Below are 16,296 nucleotides of genomic sequence, written 5' to 3'. Positions count from 1 at the left end.
ATGTTTGATCCGTTAGTCTGATGCGCCATAGATTCAAAAAACAATGTTTTAAGCGCCATCTTGCCGGTCAGCTGAAGTCAAGGGGGCAGTGGCTTCCTTGCTTCATCACGCCCCCTAATCGTCCCCTTTTTTTGGTAGGTTGACAGCCTGCAGTGCGGCGGGGATCGCATATGTCTTGCGCATGCGCGGTGCGCTCCTTGGTTAAGCCTTGGTTAATCCTGTCTCCGGCTGCCGCTGTTAGCCGGGTTTCAGCGGCGCACTGCGCATGCGTGAGACTTAGGCGATCCCAGACACACTGCAGGCTGTCAATCTAACAAAAAAGGAGCCGCTAGGGGGCGTGTTCCTGTTAAACTCTCGGCGTCAGATATTAGGGTATTAGTTTCCTGCCAGATGTTGTCTGCGCTGAGGAAGCGTTCGCACCTTGCTTTTTAGTGGTTTCTCTTGTTTTATTTATGGCTTTTTATTTTCTCTAAGTGTCTGCTCCAGAACTTTACTGGGAATCGTGAAAATCGGGACAAATTTTTTTTCTTTTTAAATGATGCAGCTTGTTGAAGCGGTGGTGTGCGTTTTCTTTCCAGAAGGTTTTCTCCTCTACGGCTAGGTTTGCCCAGCAGATTTTTTGGCAAGAGTTGCGTGGCATCAATTTGTTTTCAGTCTGAGTCTGTACCGCTGTTCACGCAGCCGTAGATTATTGATGTGAGGGTTTTCTGGACTACGCCAAGAAAGGGCAATTCCTTGCGCAGATGTTGTGGGAGTCTGCCGCTGGTTTAGCTCCATTCAGTGGGACCACGGCACAGATTCTAAGACCATGGGCATCTGTAAGCAGACTTGTACACTGGCTGACCTGTTACATGTGCGCTTGGCAGCAGAAGGCATCTGTGTTGGTCGCATGTTCCCATGTGCCCGCATTGCTGAGAAAAATGATTATTATATGCAAATGAGCCTCTCGGTGCAACGGGGGCGTTACCATTACTCCTAGAGGCTCAGCTCTCTCTGCAACTGCTGTGTCCTCTGCTCTTTGACAGGACCAAGCGTCATGACGTTTACACTGCCTGGTCCTGTCAGTGAAGCGGGCACGGCAGTTGCAGAGCCTCAAGGTGTAATGGCAATTGTTGCACCTAGAGGCTCATTTGCATATAATAGGGGTTATCTGACCCCTAAAATGCCCTCCTATATACCAGGGCCCCTCACACACAATGTACTTGCCATGCTGCCCGGCTGTGTCTCCCTGTTGTGTGGATGAAAACATTGGGGGGCAGGCGGTGATGTATATGAGCCTCCCATTGGCTGCCATTTCAGGGATTGGTTAACCCCTTTAAAACATCATGCACATGTAACAGGTCAGCCAGTGTCATAGGGACAAAGCTGCTGACAGATGTTGTGTGAACATGGCCATCAGGGGGAAACGGCTAAAAAACCGCCGCCCCCTCGCTGCTCTGTTTTGCAGAGTATCCCCTCAGTTATACCTGCCCCTTGTACTCTGGGCAGAACCTTGTGGTCCGCTCCAGGCAGCGGATTGATGAGGGTCTGCTTCATGCTGTGCCGAGGCCACCTACCTGCAGAGGGAGTTGTTAGTTGTGATATCTCCTGCAGGGGGCGCCGGAGCCGAGCGAGGCCGTGCCCCCGGACAGGGCGGCTGCTGATGCTGAGGCTGGTACCAGGCGGTCGCCATTGGCTCCCGCTACCGGAAGGGGCGGGGCTCCGGCTCCGGGCCGTGACATCATTGGCGATGCCGCCGAGCCCTTTGTGAGACCGGAGAGTCTCCGGCCGCTGCGGAGGGAACCAGGGCCGAGCCCCCCGGCACATCAGGTACGGCCAGGGCTCCGGGGGCAGGAGGACACATCGGAACAATGCTGCTGCCGCTATTGGAGTTGTTCCTGTCCTCTCTGACACTGACAACTCCGGGTCTGGTATTCGGTGTGTGGATCTGCTGTTGTCGCCAACTGACTGCCTCTGCTGTTGCTAAGCAACCACCTACTGCAGTGGGAGCCTGAGGGGCCCATTAGGCCTTGTTCACACACATTTTGCTCCATTTTTTATTAATATTTTTGCGTTTCTGCAGCAGCTTGCGATTTGCGCTGTCGCCCCTTTCTGTACAGCGGCTGGTCATGTTGCGGGTAAGATCACGGTGTAACCCCAGCCTAAAGCGCGGGGTGCAGGGGCACGGCGGGTCCTGGGAGAGATGCAGCTGCCAGGAAGACGGCGGTGCAGTCTGCATCTTAAGAAATTATATTTCCCTTCATTACTTATTGACGAGTAGAGCCGGAAGTAAGACTAAAAGCCCGAGCCGCAGGTAATACTGCTCTGTGTAGCATCGGGGGGCCCGGGACATAACACATCAGGGGCCACAAACCCCAGGGTGGTCTGGTTGGTGTGATCAGCAGGCGTTCTGCCTTGAATACAGGGGGTCCTCCCATACTGGGGTGGGGGTGAACTACCATTCTAAACTCCTCCCACACCCCTAAATTCTATTCAGTTTTTAAAGATCTTTGTTTGCAGTCAGTGAATGAAAACCCTACCCTTGTTCACATTCTGCAGGCCCCCTTGACGGCTACTCCTGCTGTTCACTGACAAGTAGAGATTATTGTATCTTACAGGGTTGTCTGGGGTTTTAGGATTGAGGAAGAGGTGTAAATGGTATTAAATATAGCAGTAGCCATTACTCTCACATTACGGAGGACCTTTCATCAGTGATGGTCAGTTCGCAGTGTTCGCCAGCGAACACATGCGGGCTGCCATCTTTAGTAAGGTAGACACACCTGTCCGGCGATGCACAGGTAGGCCCTTACCTGAGCCGGGCTGAAATCAAATGCAGTCACTGGGAGCAGGCAGTTCCGAGAACAACCCGATGAAGGCCCCCAACGGCTGTTCTCAGAACTGCCTGCTCCCGGTGACTGTATTTGATTTCAGCCCGGCTCCCAGCATCGGTGAGGGCCTACCTGTGCATCGCTGGACGGGCGAGTCTACCTTACTTAAGATGGCAGCCCGCATGTGTTCGCTGGCAAACACTGCGAACTGACCATCACTGCCTTTCATCAGTTTGTACTTCACGTTGTGGGCCAAGATTCGGAGATGTTGTCCTGCTGCTCCATTGCGGCACCCTGTATGCTAATTAATGGCATTGGTATAGGGAGGATGCAGAGATGAGGCGCCTCCTTCTTCCTGGCTGTGACAGTTTGCTGCGATTGGACCGCGCACGGCCAGGGAGAAGGAGACTCCCCCTGAGGAAAGCTGGCGTCTCCTCCCTGTACAACGCCATTGGTTAGCATTCAGGGCGGCATAGTGCTGCAACAGTGCAGTGTATAGGTAAAATATACCGTTATTGTGTGACCTCTCCTAATCTTGACCTATGTGAAGTATTGATTTTAGAAAGTCCAAACTTATGAAAGTCCTCTTTAAAAGGGTTTTTCCAGGCTCCTGACATTGATGACCTATGCAAAGGATAGGTCAATGATGTCTGATCAGTGGAGTCCGGCACCGCCACCAGTCGGCAGTCCCTTGCCGGCGCAAGAGTTAGCACTTTAAATGGAAGCCGTTCAAAGGGTAGTGGCCGTGCTGAGATACTGTAGCACAGCTCCCATGCATGTGCTAACAGATTGGGGGTGTAGGGTCCCCACTTATTGGCTATGAATGACTTGGGGCTCATTCACACGATTTTGTGGGCAGTCGGATGCAGATCCATTCTCTTCAAATGCGGCCACAAAAGATACGGACAGCATACCGTGCGCTGTCTGTTCCGTTACACCCGCTGAATTGCATTATGGACAAGGATAGGACAGTTCTACAGAGGGCCAGACTTCCTGTTCTGCAGAATGTACACGTCCAGGATCCATGACTTGCGGACGGTTAAAAAAAAAATGAAAATAAAAAGTCCATGGCCGTGTGCATGAACACTTATCCTGAGGATAGGTCCTCAATATCGTGAGCCTGGAAAACCCCTTGAAATCCCTTGCCTATCCTGCAGCAGTGATGTCATGTGTCCACTACAGCAATCTCCGCAGGATCTGTAAATTAATGGGTGTGGGTCAGTTACTATAGGTGCCTCCGTGCCATACCTAGGTGTCATCTGTGATGGATTGGCTTCCATTGTGTCTGTGTAATGGCCCCCAGAGCTCCGGGCTCAGCACAGGATTGGTACTGGTGTGTGGTGCAATCGTAGTAATCACGTGAGGAGGATCTGCGGGGAGTTGTGTATGTGAGCGGGTCTCCCGGGGACGCAGGTAATGAGCTTTGTATACACGGCACCTGCTGACTCCACACCTTGTTACTCATAATGGGCGACTGCTCCTGCGTTGATCGGTCTGCTGTAAATTGTAGTTGTCATTCTCTACATTGTTCCTTTGCTTTTAGGGTCCATTCACACGTCCGCAAAATGGATCCGCATCCGTTCCACAATTTTGCGGAATGGGTGCAGACCCATTCATTTTCAATAGGGCCGGAATGTGCTGTCCGCATCCGTGCTTCTGTTTCCGCAAAAAAATAGAACATGTCCTATTCTTGTCCGCAATTGCCGGCAATGTGGCAACGCACATTGCTGCTTTCCGTGTTTTGCGGATCCGTGTATCCGCAAAACACATTGCGGACGTGTGAATGGAGCCTTACAGATGAGTTTAGAAAAACTGTTCCTTTAAGGGCCTATTTTTAGAGACTTTAGGCCCCTTGCAGACGAGCGTTCCTCCCGCAGCGAGTCTACATCGCAGCACCCGGCCTGACCTCCCAGCACTGGCAGCATTATGCCAGTGTTATCCAATACATTCCATAACTGTAAGGGTTACATAACAACATAAATCTATATAATGCTATGTGACCCCCAGCAGCGCTGGAAGGTCAGGCCAGGAGCTGCGTTGCGGACTCGCTGCGGGAGGAACGCTCGTCTGCAAGGGGCCTTAGAGGTTTTTCTGTTTATTACTCAGAATAGGTATATCCATATCAGGATGGTGGGGGTCTGACACCTGGCGCCCCTCAAAGAGCAACTGTTTGAAGAGAACGGAGTTCCTGTCGGCGCAGCAGCCTTTTCCTAGGACAGTGACGTAACATGGCCTAGCTGTAGCTCAGTCCCATTGAAGTGAATAGGGGCTGAGCTCCAATGCCAAGCACAGCCGCTATACAATGTACGGCGCTGTGCTTGGTGAGCCGTTAGGCCATTGCACTCGCTGGATTGCTGCAGCTGCTGGTGGGATAGCTGGCCATTAGTGTTAGGGCTCATGCACACGACTGTGGGCAGTCTGCCAAAAAATACGGATGACGTCTGTGTGCGTTCTGTATTTTGCAGAACAGAAGAGCTGGCTTTTTAATAGAGTCCTATCCTTGTCCGTAATGTGGACAATAATAGGGAAAGTTCTGTTTTGAGAAGACACCGGCCTGTAGAGTAGCGCTGCAGCATTCTCCCCGCTCGCCCTGCACAGCGCTGTCCGTTGTATAGCAGGTCGGCCCCATTCACTTTGAGGCTGAGCGACGCCTAGGCAGTGTGAGGACGCTGGCGTAGGGAAGGCTGCGCGCTCCGGTGCCTTCTCAAACAGCTGATCAGCGAGGGTCCCAGGTGTTGGACACCCACCCACTGATCAGATACTTTTACATGGATAGTAGCTCTGTAAACGCCTTATTGCACTTCTGTGTGGTTTACATTGTTTGTGTGGCAGAGTAGCTTGGACTTGATGATATTGTACTGAGTAAAGGAGAACTGAGAGGTCCTGTTCCCAGGGGATATCCCTTCTTATAAATTGATGGCATATCAGTAGGACACATCACTTTCGTGGCAGTCTGAACTCTGAGACCTCCGCCGATCCGGAAATGTAAGAGGTCTTCCTTACACAGTGATTAGCCAAGGGTGCACAGCACTAAATCAGTGCAGCGGCCCCATTTATTTGCCATCATTAGGCGGTCCCAGAGGTTGGACACCCCCCCCCCCCCCCCTTCACCACCAGTTATGAAGTGATGGCATATACTGGTCATTGGGTTTGAACGAATAGAGCTTTGGATGATGGATCCGAAGTCGATTCTTTCAAAAAAATTAGTTTTCAATGTTTCCGTACAACATTAAATTGTATTGGCTCCGTGTAGGCAAATTTGTGTCGCCCAAAGTAGCGTGAGTGCGCATTTAAAAACATATTTTAAATTAGGAATTGGTACCAAAACAGACTTCAAATTCTTAATTTAATCTTTTTAAATGTGCAGATTGGAATACCGGACTAATTCGCTGAAGTCTCACGCAACTTTGGGCGATGCGAAATTGCCCATAGGTTTTACTGCTGTACAGAAACTCCATTAAAAACTAACTTTGAGTAAATTGACTTTGGATCTACGATCTGACTAAGCTTGTTTCGCTCAAGCCTACTTGTCGTTAAAGGGGTATTGCCATCTTGTAAAGTTAAAGGGGGTTGTCCTGACATTCCTATAAGTGATCAGTATCTGGTGGGGGTCCTCTTCAAATATCTGATCGCCAGGCTGCTGGGTGTCGGACCCCCACCGATCAGATATTGATCACCTATCTTGCCGATAGATCTTCAATATAAACGGCAGGACACCTTTCACCTGGTTGGACATCTTCGTGTTCTATGATCCTGAGTGAAGGGAAGCTGCTCCTCCTCTCGTCAGGAAGTATTAATGTGTACAGGGATAAAAATGGCTTCAGAGCTGTCGGCACTAGGCGTTCTGCTGTCGACGCTGCCGCACCCGCCGCCCTGCCTGCATAATTACACAGGTAGCGGTCAGGCTGCCTTTCCAGGCCAGAACATGTCCGCATTGCCAGCATGTGTACTGTGTACATACAACGGTGACTGCTCTTCCAACCGGTATTGTCTGTCCTCTATACAGACTACTCTGCATGCCACAAATGGTTAATTCCTGTAATAGATTTAATTGGCCCATTGACCAGTCTTGCAGGAAATTTTACTTGAGTGATCATCCAAGGCCCATTTTAGGCTACTTTCACACTAGCGTTCGGGCGGATCCGTTCTGAACGGATCCGCCCATAATAATGAAGACGGAGGCTCCGTTCAGAACGGATCTGTCTGCATTATATTAGCTAAAAAAAGCTAAGTGTGAAAATAGCCTGGGACGGATCCGTCCAGACTTTCAATGTAAAGTCAATGGGGGACGGATCCGCTTGAAGATTGAGCCACATTGTGGCATCTTCAAACGGATCCGTCCCCATTGACTTACATTGTAAGTCTGGACGGATCCGCACGCCTCCGCACGGCCAGGCGGACACCCGAACGCTGCAAGCAGCGTTCAGCTGTCCGCCTGTCCGTGCGGAGGCGAGCGGAGCGGAGGCTGAACGCCGCCAGACTGATGCAGTCTGAGCGGATCCGCCTCCATTCAGACTGCATCAGGGCTGGACGGCTGCGTTCGGGTCCGCTCGTGAGCTCCTTCAAACGGAGCTCACGAACGGAAACCCGAACGCTAGTGTGAAAGCAGCCTTACACGTCTGATCAGTCGTGTACTGTCTTGTGTTCTCCTGACCTTTCTTTTTCTTTTTTTTTTTTTTCCACACACCTGTAAAAATATATTATTTTTTTTCCGCAATCAGTGGAAGACATGGGAAATGTGCAGGGCAAACTCGCCCGTTAGTCTGTGGGCCTGTAAAAAGGACTGGTCCATTGGTAGATCATGGATGTGGTCAAGGATGTTATCAGACATGTGAAGGATGCCTAAGGCTGCTCGGATGCGGACCCATTCACTTCAACGGGGGCACAAAAGATGCGGACATCACTCCCTGTGCTTTCCGCATCCGTTGCTCTATTCTGTGGTCCGCAAAACCATAGAAATATAACCTGTCCTATTCTTGTCCGTTTTGTGGACATGAATAGGCAGTTATATTAATGGCTGCGGAACGCATACGGTCGCCATCTGTGTTTTGTGGACCACATAACACAACGGTTGTGTGCATGAGGCCTGAAGCTAAGCTTTTATTTTATTATTTTTTTTCTCCCTCCTTCTCTACCCAGAACTTGGGGTACTTTCACACGTTTTTTAGCGTTTGTTTTCCGGCACGGAGTTCCGTCCTAGGGGCTCAATACCGGAAAAAATAAACTGATCGGTTTTAGGCCGAATGCACACGGCCGTGAGTGGTCCGTGGTATCCCGGCCTGGATTCCTGCTGAGAGCAGGAGCGCACGGCCTCATTGGTTGCTATGACGCCGTGTGCTTCATGCTGCAGTACAGTAGTACACTCATATAGATCATACTAGTGTATTACTGTAGTGCAGCGGCGGCATGAAGCGTACGGCGTCATAGCAACCAATGACGCCGTGCGCTCCTGTTGTCGGTAAGAATCCAGGCCGGGATACCACGGACCGCTCACGGCCGTGTGCATTCGTCCTTATCCTAATGCATTCTGAATGGAGAGAATTCCGTTCAGGATGCATCAGTTCAGTCCCTCTTAAGTTTTTTTTGGACGGAGAATATACCGCAGCATGCTGTATTTGTCTCTCCGGCCAAAAATCCTGAACACTTGCCGGCATTAATTCACATTGAAGTGTATTGGTGCCGGAATCCTGCCGCAAGTGTGAAAGTACCCTTACCCTTTGGCCAGTACCAACTTCTATCCCTTGGCATTTTAGTTTATCTGTTTTCCCTTAGACGTCTCTTTAGAGAAGTCTGCAAACTGAAGAAAGATGTGACAAAAAAGATGAATCTGCACTTGTTTAAAGGGGTTATCCATGATTAATAAAAAATAAAAATGCTCCAACTGTTCTGCTGGATTTTTCAGGCTGGCAGCTCAGGGGACGCCATGTAAGCATCAGGTAATGGCAGTTGAAACCTTTAACAGCAGGTGGCGCTATACAGATATATTTAATTGACTAATTCAGTAGCTATAATAATTTTTAACGTGCAGTTACAAAAGTGTTCAGATCCAGATGCTGGTTTGAGAACTCTGGAATATTATTTGTGGAACAACGACATTAAAGGTCCATTCCACAGGCCAATGGAGGAAGGGTGTTTGTTACTGTGACCATTTGAGCGCTGTACTCTTCACGTTGTCAGCAGCGTGTCCGCTTTACACGAGGCGATGTGCTGCTGACCAGCGAGCATTTTCACACTGATACAAGATCTGATCAGCCGACCGATGAGCACTGGTTATCAGGAGCGAGAGTTTGTATGAACCCAGTGTGCACATTGGGAAAAATTCCTCATGTCTAACCTTACTGGGATCTGAGTTGATGCCGGCAATGGACGAGGAGTAGTTGGCATGATGGGAACGCTCTCCACACCCCAGTAAATAGTTGCCTCTGCCTTCTAATGAATGAGCATTTTACCCATCTTTCTGTCTGGTAATGGACTGTTGTGGTTTTGTTTTTCCTCACAGATATATAGCACAGGAACAAACACAGGGAGATCATCATGGGGGACGACAGCGAGTGGATGAAGCTTCCTATTGACCAGAAATGCGAGCACAAGGTACGTGCTGACCGCGCACTTCACGTTATGCTGCTGCCTTCTCACTCATTGCTTGTGAAGAGGAGCGGCAGGAGGTTCTGATGACCCAGCATGTCTGCAGGCTTCATCTCCTCAATGACAGACAAGGACTTGATCTATTTTTATTTAGTGCCTTCAAACCATGTAGTTTAGTCATCAGATTTGTGCCCATGGGGTGGTAGATTTCCGTTCTCGCTATTCCTCTCTAAAGAATTTATCATTTCACCAGATAATTGATCAACGTCAAAGGGGTTTTCATGTGGGTGTGTTTTATTTTTTTTTTTTCTTCCTTCTTAACCACCTCCCGACCGCCTAACGCGCCGATGCGTCCGGGAGGTGGTTGATTTATTCCTCCTGGACGCATCGGCGCGTCATCTCGCGAGACGCGAGATTTCCTGTGAACGCGCGCACACAGGCGCGCGCGCTCACAGGAACAGAAGGTAAGCGAGTGGATCTCCAGCCTGCCAGCGGCGATCGCTCGCTGGCAGGCTGGAGATCCGAATTTTTTAACCCCTAACAGGTATATTAGACGCTGTTTTCATAACAGCGTCTAATATACCTCCTACCTGGTCCTCTGGTGGTCCCTTTTGTTAGGATCGACCACCAGAGGACTCAGGTAGGTCAGTACAGTCCCACCAAACACCACACGACACCCCCCCCCCCCCCCCGTCACTTATTAACCCCTTATAAACCCCTGATCACCCCATATAAACTCCCTGATCACCCCCCTGTCATTGATCACCGCCCTGTCATTGATCACCCCCCTGTCAGGCTCCGTTCAGACGTCCGCATGATTTTTACGGATCCGATCCATGTATCCATGGATCCGTAAAAATCATGCGGACGTCTGAATGGAGCCTTACAGGCGGGTGATCAATGACAGGCGGGTGATCAATGACAGGCGGGTGATCAATGACAGGCGGGTGATCAATGACAGGCGGGTGATCAATGACAGGCGGGTGATCAATGACAGGCGGGTGATCAATGACAGGCGGGTGATCAATGACAGGCGGGTGATCACCCATATACACTCCCTGATCACCCCCTGTCATTGATCACCGCCCTGTCAGGCTCCATTCAGACGTCCGCATGATTTTTACGGATCCGATCCATGTATCCATGGATCCGTAAAAATCATGCGGACGTCTGCATGGAGCCTTACAGGGGGGGTGATCAGTGACAGGGGGGTGATCACCCTGATCACCCCCTGTCATTGATAACCCCCCTGTAAGGCTCCATTCAGACGTCCGCATGCGTTCTGTGGATCCGATCCATGTATCCATGGATCCGTAAAAAATCATGCGGACGTCTGAATGGAGCCTTACAGGGGGGGTGATCAGTGACAGGGGGGTGATCACCCTGATTACCCTGATCACCCCCTGTCATTGATAACCCCCCTGTAAGGCTCCATTCAGACGTCCGCATGCGTTCTGTGGATCCGATCCATGTATCCATGGATCCGTAAAAAATCATGCGGATGTCTGAATGGAGCCTTACAGGGGGGTGATCAGTGACAGGGGGGTGATCACCCTGATTACCCTGATCACCCCCTGTCATTGATAACCCCCCTGTAAGGCTCCATTCAGACGTCCGCATGCGTTTTGTGGATCCGATCCATGTATCCATGGATCCGTAAAAAATCATGCGGATGTCTGAATGGAGCCTTACAGGGGGGGTGATCAATGACAGGGGGGTGATCAGGGAGTCTATATGGGTGATCACCCCCCTGTCATTGATCACTCCCCCCTGGTAAGGCTCCATTCAGCCATTTTTTTTGGCACAAGTTAGCGGAAATTTTTTGTTTGTTTTTGTTTTCGTTTTTTCTTACAAAGTCTCATATTCCACTAACTTGTGTCAAAAAATAAAATCTCACATGAACTCGCCATACCCCTCACGGAATCCAAATGCGTAAACATTTTTAGACATTTATATTCCAGACTTCTCACGCTTTAGGGCCCCTAAAAAGCCAGGGCAGTATAAATACCCCACATGTGACCCCATTTCGGAAAGAAGACACCCCAAGGTATTCCGTGAGGGGCATATTGAGTCCATGAAAGATTGAAATTTTTGTCCTAAGTTAGCGGAAAGTGAGACTTTGTGAGAAAAAAAACAAAAAAAAAATCAATATCCGCTAACTTATGCAAAAAAAAAAAAATTCTAGGAACTCGCCAGGCCCCTCATTGAATACCTCGGGGTGTCTTCTTTCCAAAGTGGGGTCACATGTGGGGTATTTATACTGCCCTGGCTTTTTAGGGGCCCGAAAGTGTGAGAAGAAGTCTGGGATCCAAATGTCTAAAAATGCCCTCCTAAGGCTGAGTTCACACGGGCGAGATTTCCGCGCGGGTGCAATGCAGTAGGTGAACGCATTGCACCTGCACTGAATCCTGACCCATTCATTTCAATGGGGCTGTGCACATGAGCATTTTTTTTCACGCATCACTTCTGCAATGCTTTAAAATCGCAGCATGTTCTATATTCTGCGTTTTTAACGCAGCCCTGGCTCCATAGAAGTGAATGGGGCTGCGTTAATAACGCATTGCATCTGCAAGCAAGTGCGGATGCAATGCGTTTTTCACTGATGGTTGCTAGGAGATGTTGTTTGTAAACCTTCAGTTTTTTATCACGCGCGTGAAAAACGCATCAAAACGCATTGCATCCGCGCGGAAAAAACTGAACAACTAAACGCAATTGCAGCCAAAACTGACTGAACTTGCTTGCAAAATGGTGCGAGTTTAACTGAACGCACCCTGAACGCATCCGGACCAAATCTGTCACGCTCGTGTGAACTCAGCCTAAAAGGAATTTGGGCCCCTTTGCGCATCTAGGCTGCAAAAAAGTGTCACACATCTGGTATCGCCGTACTCAGGAGAAGTTGGGCAATGTGTTTTGGGGTGTCATTTTACATATACCCATGCTGGGTGAGAGAAATATCTTGGTCAAATGCCAACTTTGTATAAAAAAAATGGGAAAAGTTGTCTTTTGCCAAGATATTTCTCTCACCCAGCATGGGTATATGTAAAATGACCCCCCAAAACACATTCCCCAACTTCTCCTGAGTACGGCGATACCACATGTGTGACACTTTTTTGCAGCCAAGGTGGGCAAAGGGGCACCTTTCAGATTTCGCAGGCCATTTTTTACACATTTTGATTTCAAGGTACTTCTTACACATTTGGGCCCCTAAATTGCCAGGGCAGTATAACTACGCCACAAGTGACCCCATTTTGGAAAGAAGACACCCCAAGGTATTCCGTGGGGGGCACGGCGAGTTCCTAGAATTTTTTATTTTTTGTCACAATTTAGCGGAAAATGATGATTTTTCTTTTTTCCTTACAAAGTCTCATATTCCACTAACTTGCGACAAAAAATAAAAAATTCTAGGAACTCGCCATGCCCCTCACGGAATACCCTGGGGTGTCTTCTTTCCAAAATGGGGTCACTTGTGGCGTAGTTATACTGCCCTGGCAATTTAGGGGCCCAAATGTGTGAGAAGAACTTTGCAATCAAAATGTGTAAAAAATGCCCTGCAAAATCCGAAAGGTGCACTTTGGAATATGTGCCCCTTTGCCCACCTTGGCAGCAAAAAAGTGTGACACATCTGGTATCGCCGTACTCAGGAGAAGTTGGGCAATGTGTTTTGGGGTGTCATTTTACATATACCCATGCTGGGTGAGAAAAATATCTTGGTCAAATGCCAACTTTGTATAAAAAAAATGGGAAAAGTTGTCTTTTGCCAAGATATTTCTCTCATCCAGCATGGGTATATGTAAAATGACACCCCAAAACACATTCCCCAACTTCTCCTGAGTACGGCGATACCACATGTGTGACACTTTTTTGCTGCCAAGGTGGGCAAAGGGGCGCATATTCCAAAGTGCACCTTTCGGATTTCACCGGTCATTTCTTACACATTTTGATTGCAAAGTTCTTCTCACACATTTGGGCCCCTAAATTGCCAGGGCAGTATAACTATGCCACAAGTGACCCCATTTTGGAAAGAAGACACCCCAAGGTATTCTGTGAGGGGCATGGTGAGTTCCTAGAATTTTTTATTTTTTGTCGCAAGTTAGTGGAATATGAGACTTTGTAAGAAAAAAAAAAAAAAATAATCATCATTTTCCGCTAACTTGTGACAAAAAATAAAAAGTTCTATGAACTCACTATGCCCATCAGCGAATACCTTAGGGTGTCTACTTTCCGAAATGGGGTCATTTGTGGGGTTTTTCTACTGTTTGGGCATTGTAGAACCTCAGGAAACATGACAGGTGCTCAGAAAGTCAGAGCTGCTTCAAAAAGCGGAAATTCACATTTCTCGCCCATTTTCCTTGGGGGACACAGACCTTGGGTATAGCTCAGCTCCCTAGGAGGCGTGACACTAAGTAAAACTGTTAAGCCCCTCCTCCATCAGCTATACCCTCAGCCTGGAGATAGAGGCTACCAGTTTTAGCTTAGTGTCCAAGGAGGCAAGACACTCCCTGCTACTGCAGGGCTGTTTTCTCCTTGTTATTTTTACTTTTTCTTCTAATTTTGTTATTTTATTTTTTCCTAGGGATACCAGAGACGCATTAGACCTCTCTGCTCTCCCGGGGTTGAGCTGCGCCAGTGCCAACTTATCTGCACTGCTGCCTCCCCCACAGAAGCAATAGGAGGATCTGGGCAGCAATGGCTCCCCTACATCCCGCCAGCTAGGGGGTCGCCCGCACGCCAAGCCCCTCTTCCAGCTTCCTGCCACTGCGGTGCCAGTGGCTGAAGGGGCGACCCTGCTGGAAAGGACTGAGGGTGAAGACGTCGGACGGTGAGATGGCTATTCCAGCCCATACCCCGTCCCTATCTGCAGCATCTACCCCTCTGGGTAAGGGGGGCACCCGTGGTCGCTCATTCTGAGCGCTCATCTGCAGGACAATGCAGCACAGCAGCATCCTCAGCACCCCCACGCCGTTCCCCCCCACGCTGCTATCTTTCTCCCCCCCCTCCCCCTCATTCGGGGCTGACTCCATTTTTCTCTTCTCTCTCTCCCCCTTCCCGCCGAGAACGGGGGGCGGGGCTTAGCGGTCCCGGCAGGGGGCGGGGCTTACGCGCGCGTCATTTTGGGGGCGGAGCTACGTTCTCCTTCACAGGAGACATTTCAAGCGCTGGAGGGGGCGGAGCTTGTTCCCCGCGCTTTCTGCTGAGGTTTCCCGCGCTTCCTCACTCCTGACAGGAAGCTGGGACACGGTGGGGGACTCTAACCTCCTGTGTACATCGCTCGGCTTCTGTGGGCGCTCTCTGCTGCTCACTGCTGTTCACTGCTTCTCTGCTGCTGCTGATCTGGGCCATCTCCTGACGTTCTTCTGAGGCACTGGTAGGACAGTTAACCCTCTCCTAACCCTCCTGGTCATAGCTGCTATAACCCTTTGTGGTCTCTATATTAGAGTACAACCACACTTCAGCATGTCAGATCCCACAGGTGCCCCCAAACCCTGGTACCATGCCTGTACCGCCTGTAAGGAACTTTTTCCGCGTGGGCAATCTGAGCCGCATTGCCTTGCATGTCAGGCCCCGGTGCAGGGCCCGCTTCCCGCTGCGCCCCCCGGTGCCTCTGAACCCCCTGACTGGGCTAGGTCTCTGTCTCAGGCGGTGGAAAGCCTTACACACGTAGTGGGCCGTCTCGTGGATAGACCGCCTCTCCCGCAGGCTGCCACAATCCCTGTCGCACCCGCTGGGACTACCGTTTCTGCCGCCCCCACTGGTTCCCTGCCTCCCAGCGAATCTTCCAGGGCCCGGCATACTCAGAAACGTTCAAGGGTTGAGCGCACATCTTCTCCAGATGCTTCGCTCTCTCCGCCATGCGTGCGAGCTCAGTCAAGTCTATCCTCTCAAAGGGATACGCTTTCTGAGGGAGAACTGGCGGATTCGGACGTGGACATGGACTCAGAGCTTCCGTCCAAATTGGCGTCCGCGGTGGGGCATCTTGTCACTAGCATCCGTGATACCTTTCAGCTACACGATGACCCCCCCAGCTCTGAACAGGCCGGCGTGTCCTTTCTCCGCCCCAAACAGGCCTCCAAGGTTTTTCCCATACACGCTGATTTTTCTTCTGTGGTATCCAAGGCTTGGACTCGGCCTAACGTCCGCTTTATTACACCCAAAAAGCTGGACATTTGTTATCCCTTTCCAGCGGATTCTGTGACCACGTGGACATCCCCGCCTAAGGTTGATCCTCCCGTGGCTCGCCTGTCCAAAAGCACTACTATTCCTGTACAGGACGGATCTTCCCTCCAGTCTGTTGAGGACCGTCGTACGGAATCCCTCTCCAAGGCCATATTTACTGCCTCTGGTTCGGCCCTTAGACCGGTCTTTGCCTCCGCCTGGGTTGGCAAAGCGGTCTCTGAATGGGGTTTGCAACTGGAACGGGAGTTAGGGTCGGACGTCCCTGTTCAGGACCTCCGTTCCTTAGCCCAACTAATTGTTCAGGCCGGAAAATTCGTCTGTGAGGCCTCCCTTGATGCGGGTGCCCTCATTGCCCGTTCCTCTGCCCTGGCAGTTTCTGTCAGGAGGGAACTCTGGCTGAAGGTTTGGGCGGCGGACGCCGCTTCCAAACGCTCTTTGGCCGGCCTACCATTCACGGGTTCCCGCCTGTTCGGAACCCGTCTGGACGAACTTATATCAGAGGCCACGGGTGGGAAGAGTACTCACCTCCCCCAGTCCAGGCCAATGGGCGCCCCCCGTGGTCGCGCTGGTTCGTCCCGTTTTCGGTCCTTTCGCAAGCCCACCGGGTCTAGACCCGCGGCCAGTTCTTCTTCCTCTGGCCCAGCCCAGGATAGACGCAAGAAGCCGTTTTTTCGGACGCAACCTACCTGGCGCAAGTCCCAGCCTGCACGGGCTCCCACAGGCCAGCAGC

General features: G+C 50.5%; 1 protein-coding gene across 4 annotated transcripts in view; it reads left to right on the top strand.

Moving 5' to 3' along the window:
- CKAP5 (cytoskeleton associated protein 5) overlaps positions 1 to 16,296 on the top strand; it is a 68,133-nt gene that overhangs the window by 3,910 nt on the left and 47,927 nt on the right. For 3 of the 4 annotated variants that reach the window (XM_044270232.1, XM_044270231.1, XM_044270228.1), the window contains exon 2: positions 9,307 to 9,398. In XM_044270232.1, the coding sequence (XP_044126167.1) occupies positions 9,342 to 9,398 (57 nt within the window). In that variant the 5' untranslated portion in view covers positions 9,307 to 9,341. Of the gene's footprint in view, positions 1 to 1,694; positions 1,810 to 9,306; positions 9,399 to 16,296 lie in introns of those variants that run through there. The other variant, XM_044270229.1, reaches the window with a different exon arrangement.

Source organism: Bufo gargarizans, chromosome 10 (genome assembly GCF_014858855.1).
Source record: "Bufo gargarizans isolate SCDJY-AF-19 chromosome 10, ASM1485885v1, whole genome shotgun sequence".
NCBI lineage: Eukaryota > Metazoa > Chordata > Amphibia > Anura > Bufonidae > Bufo > Bufo gargarizans.
The sequence above is the reverse complement of the archived record's forward strand: the minus strand, read 5'-3'. Positions and strand labels throughout refer to the sequence as shown.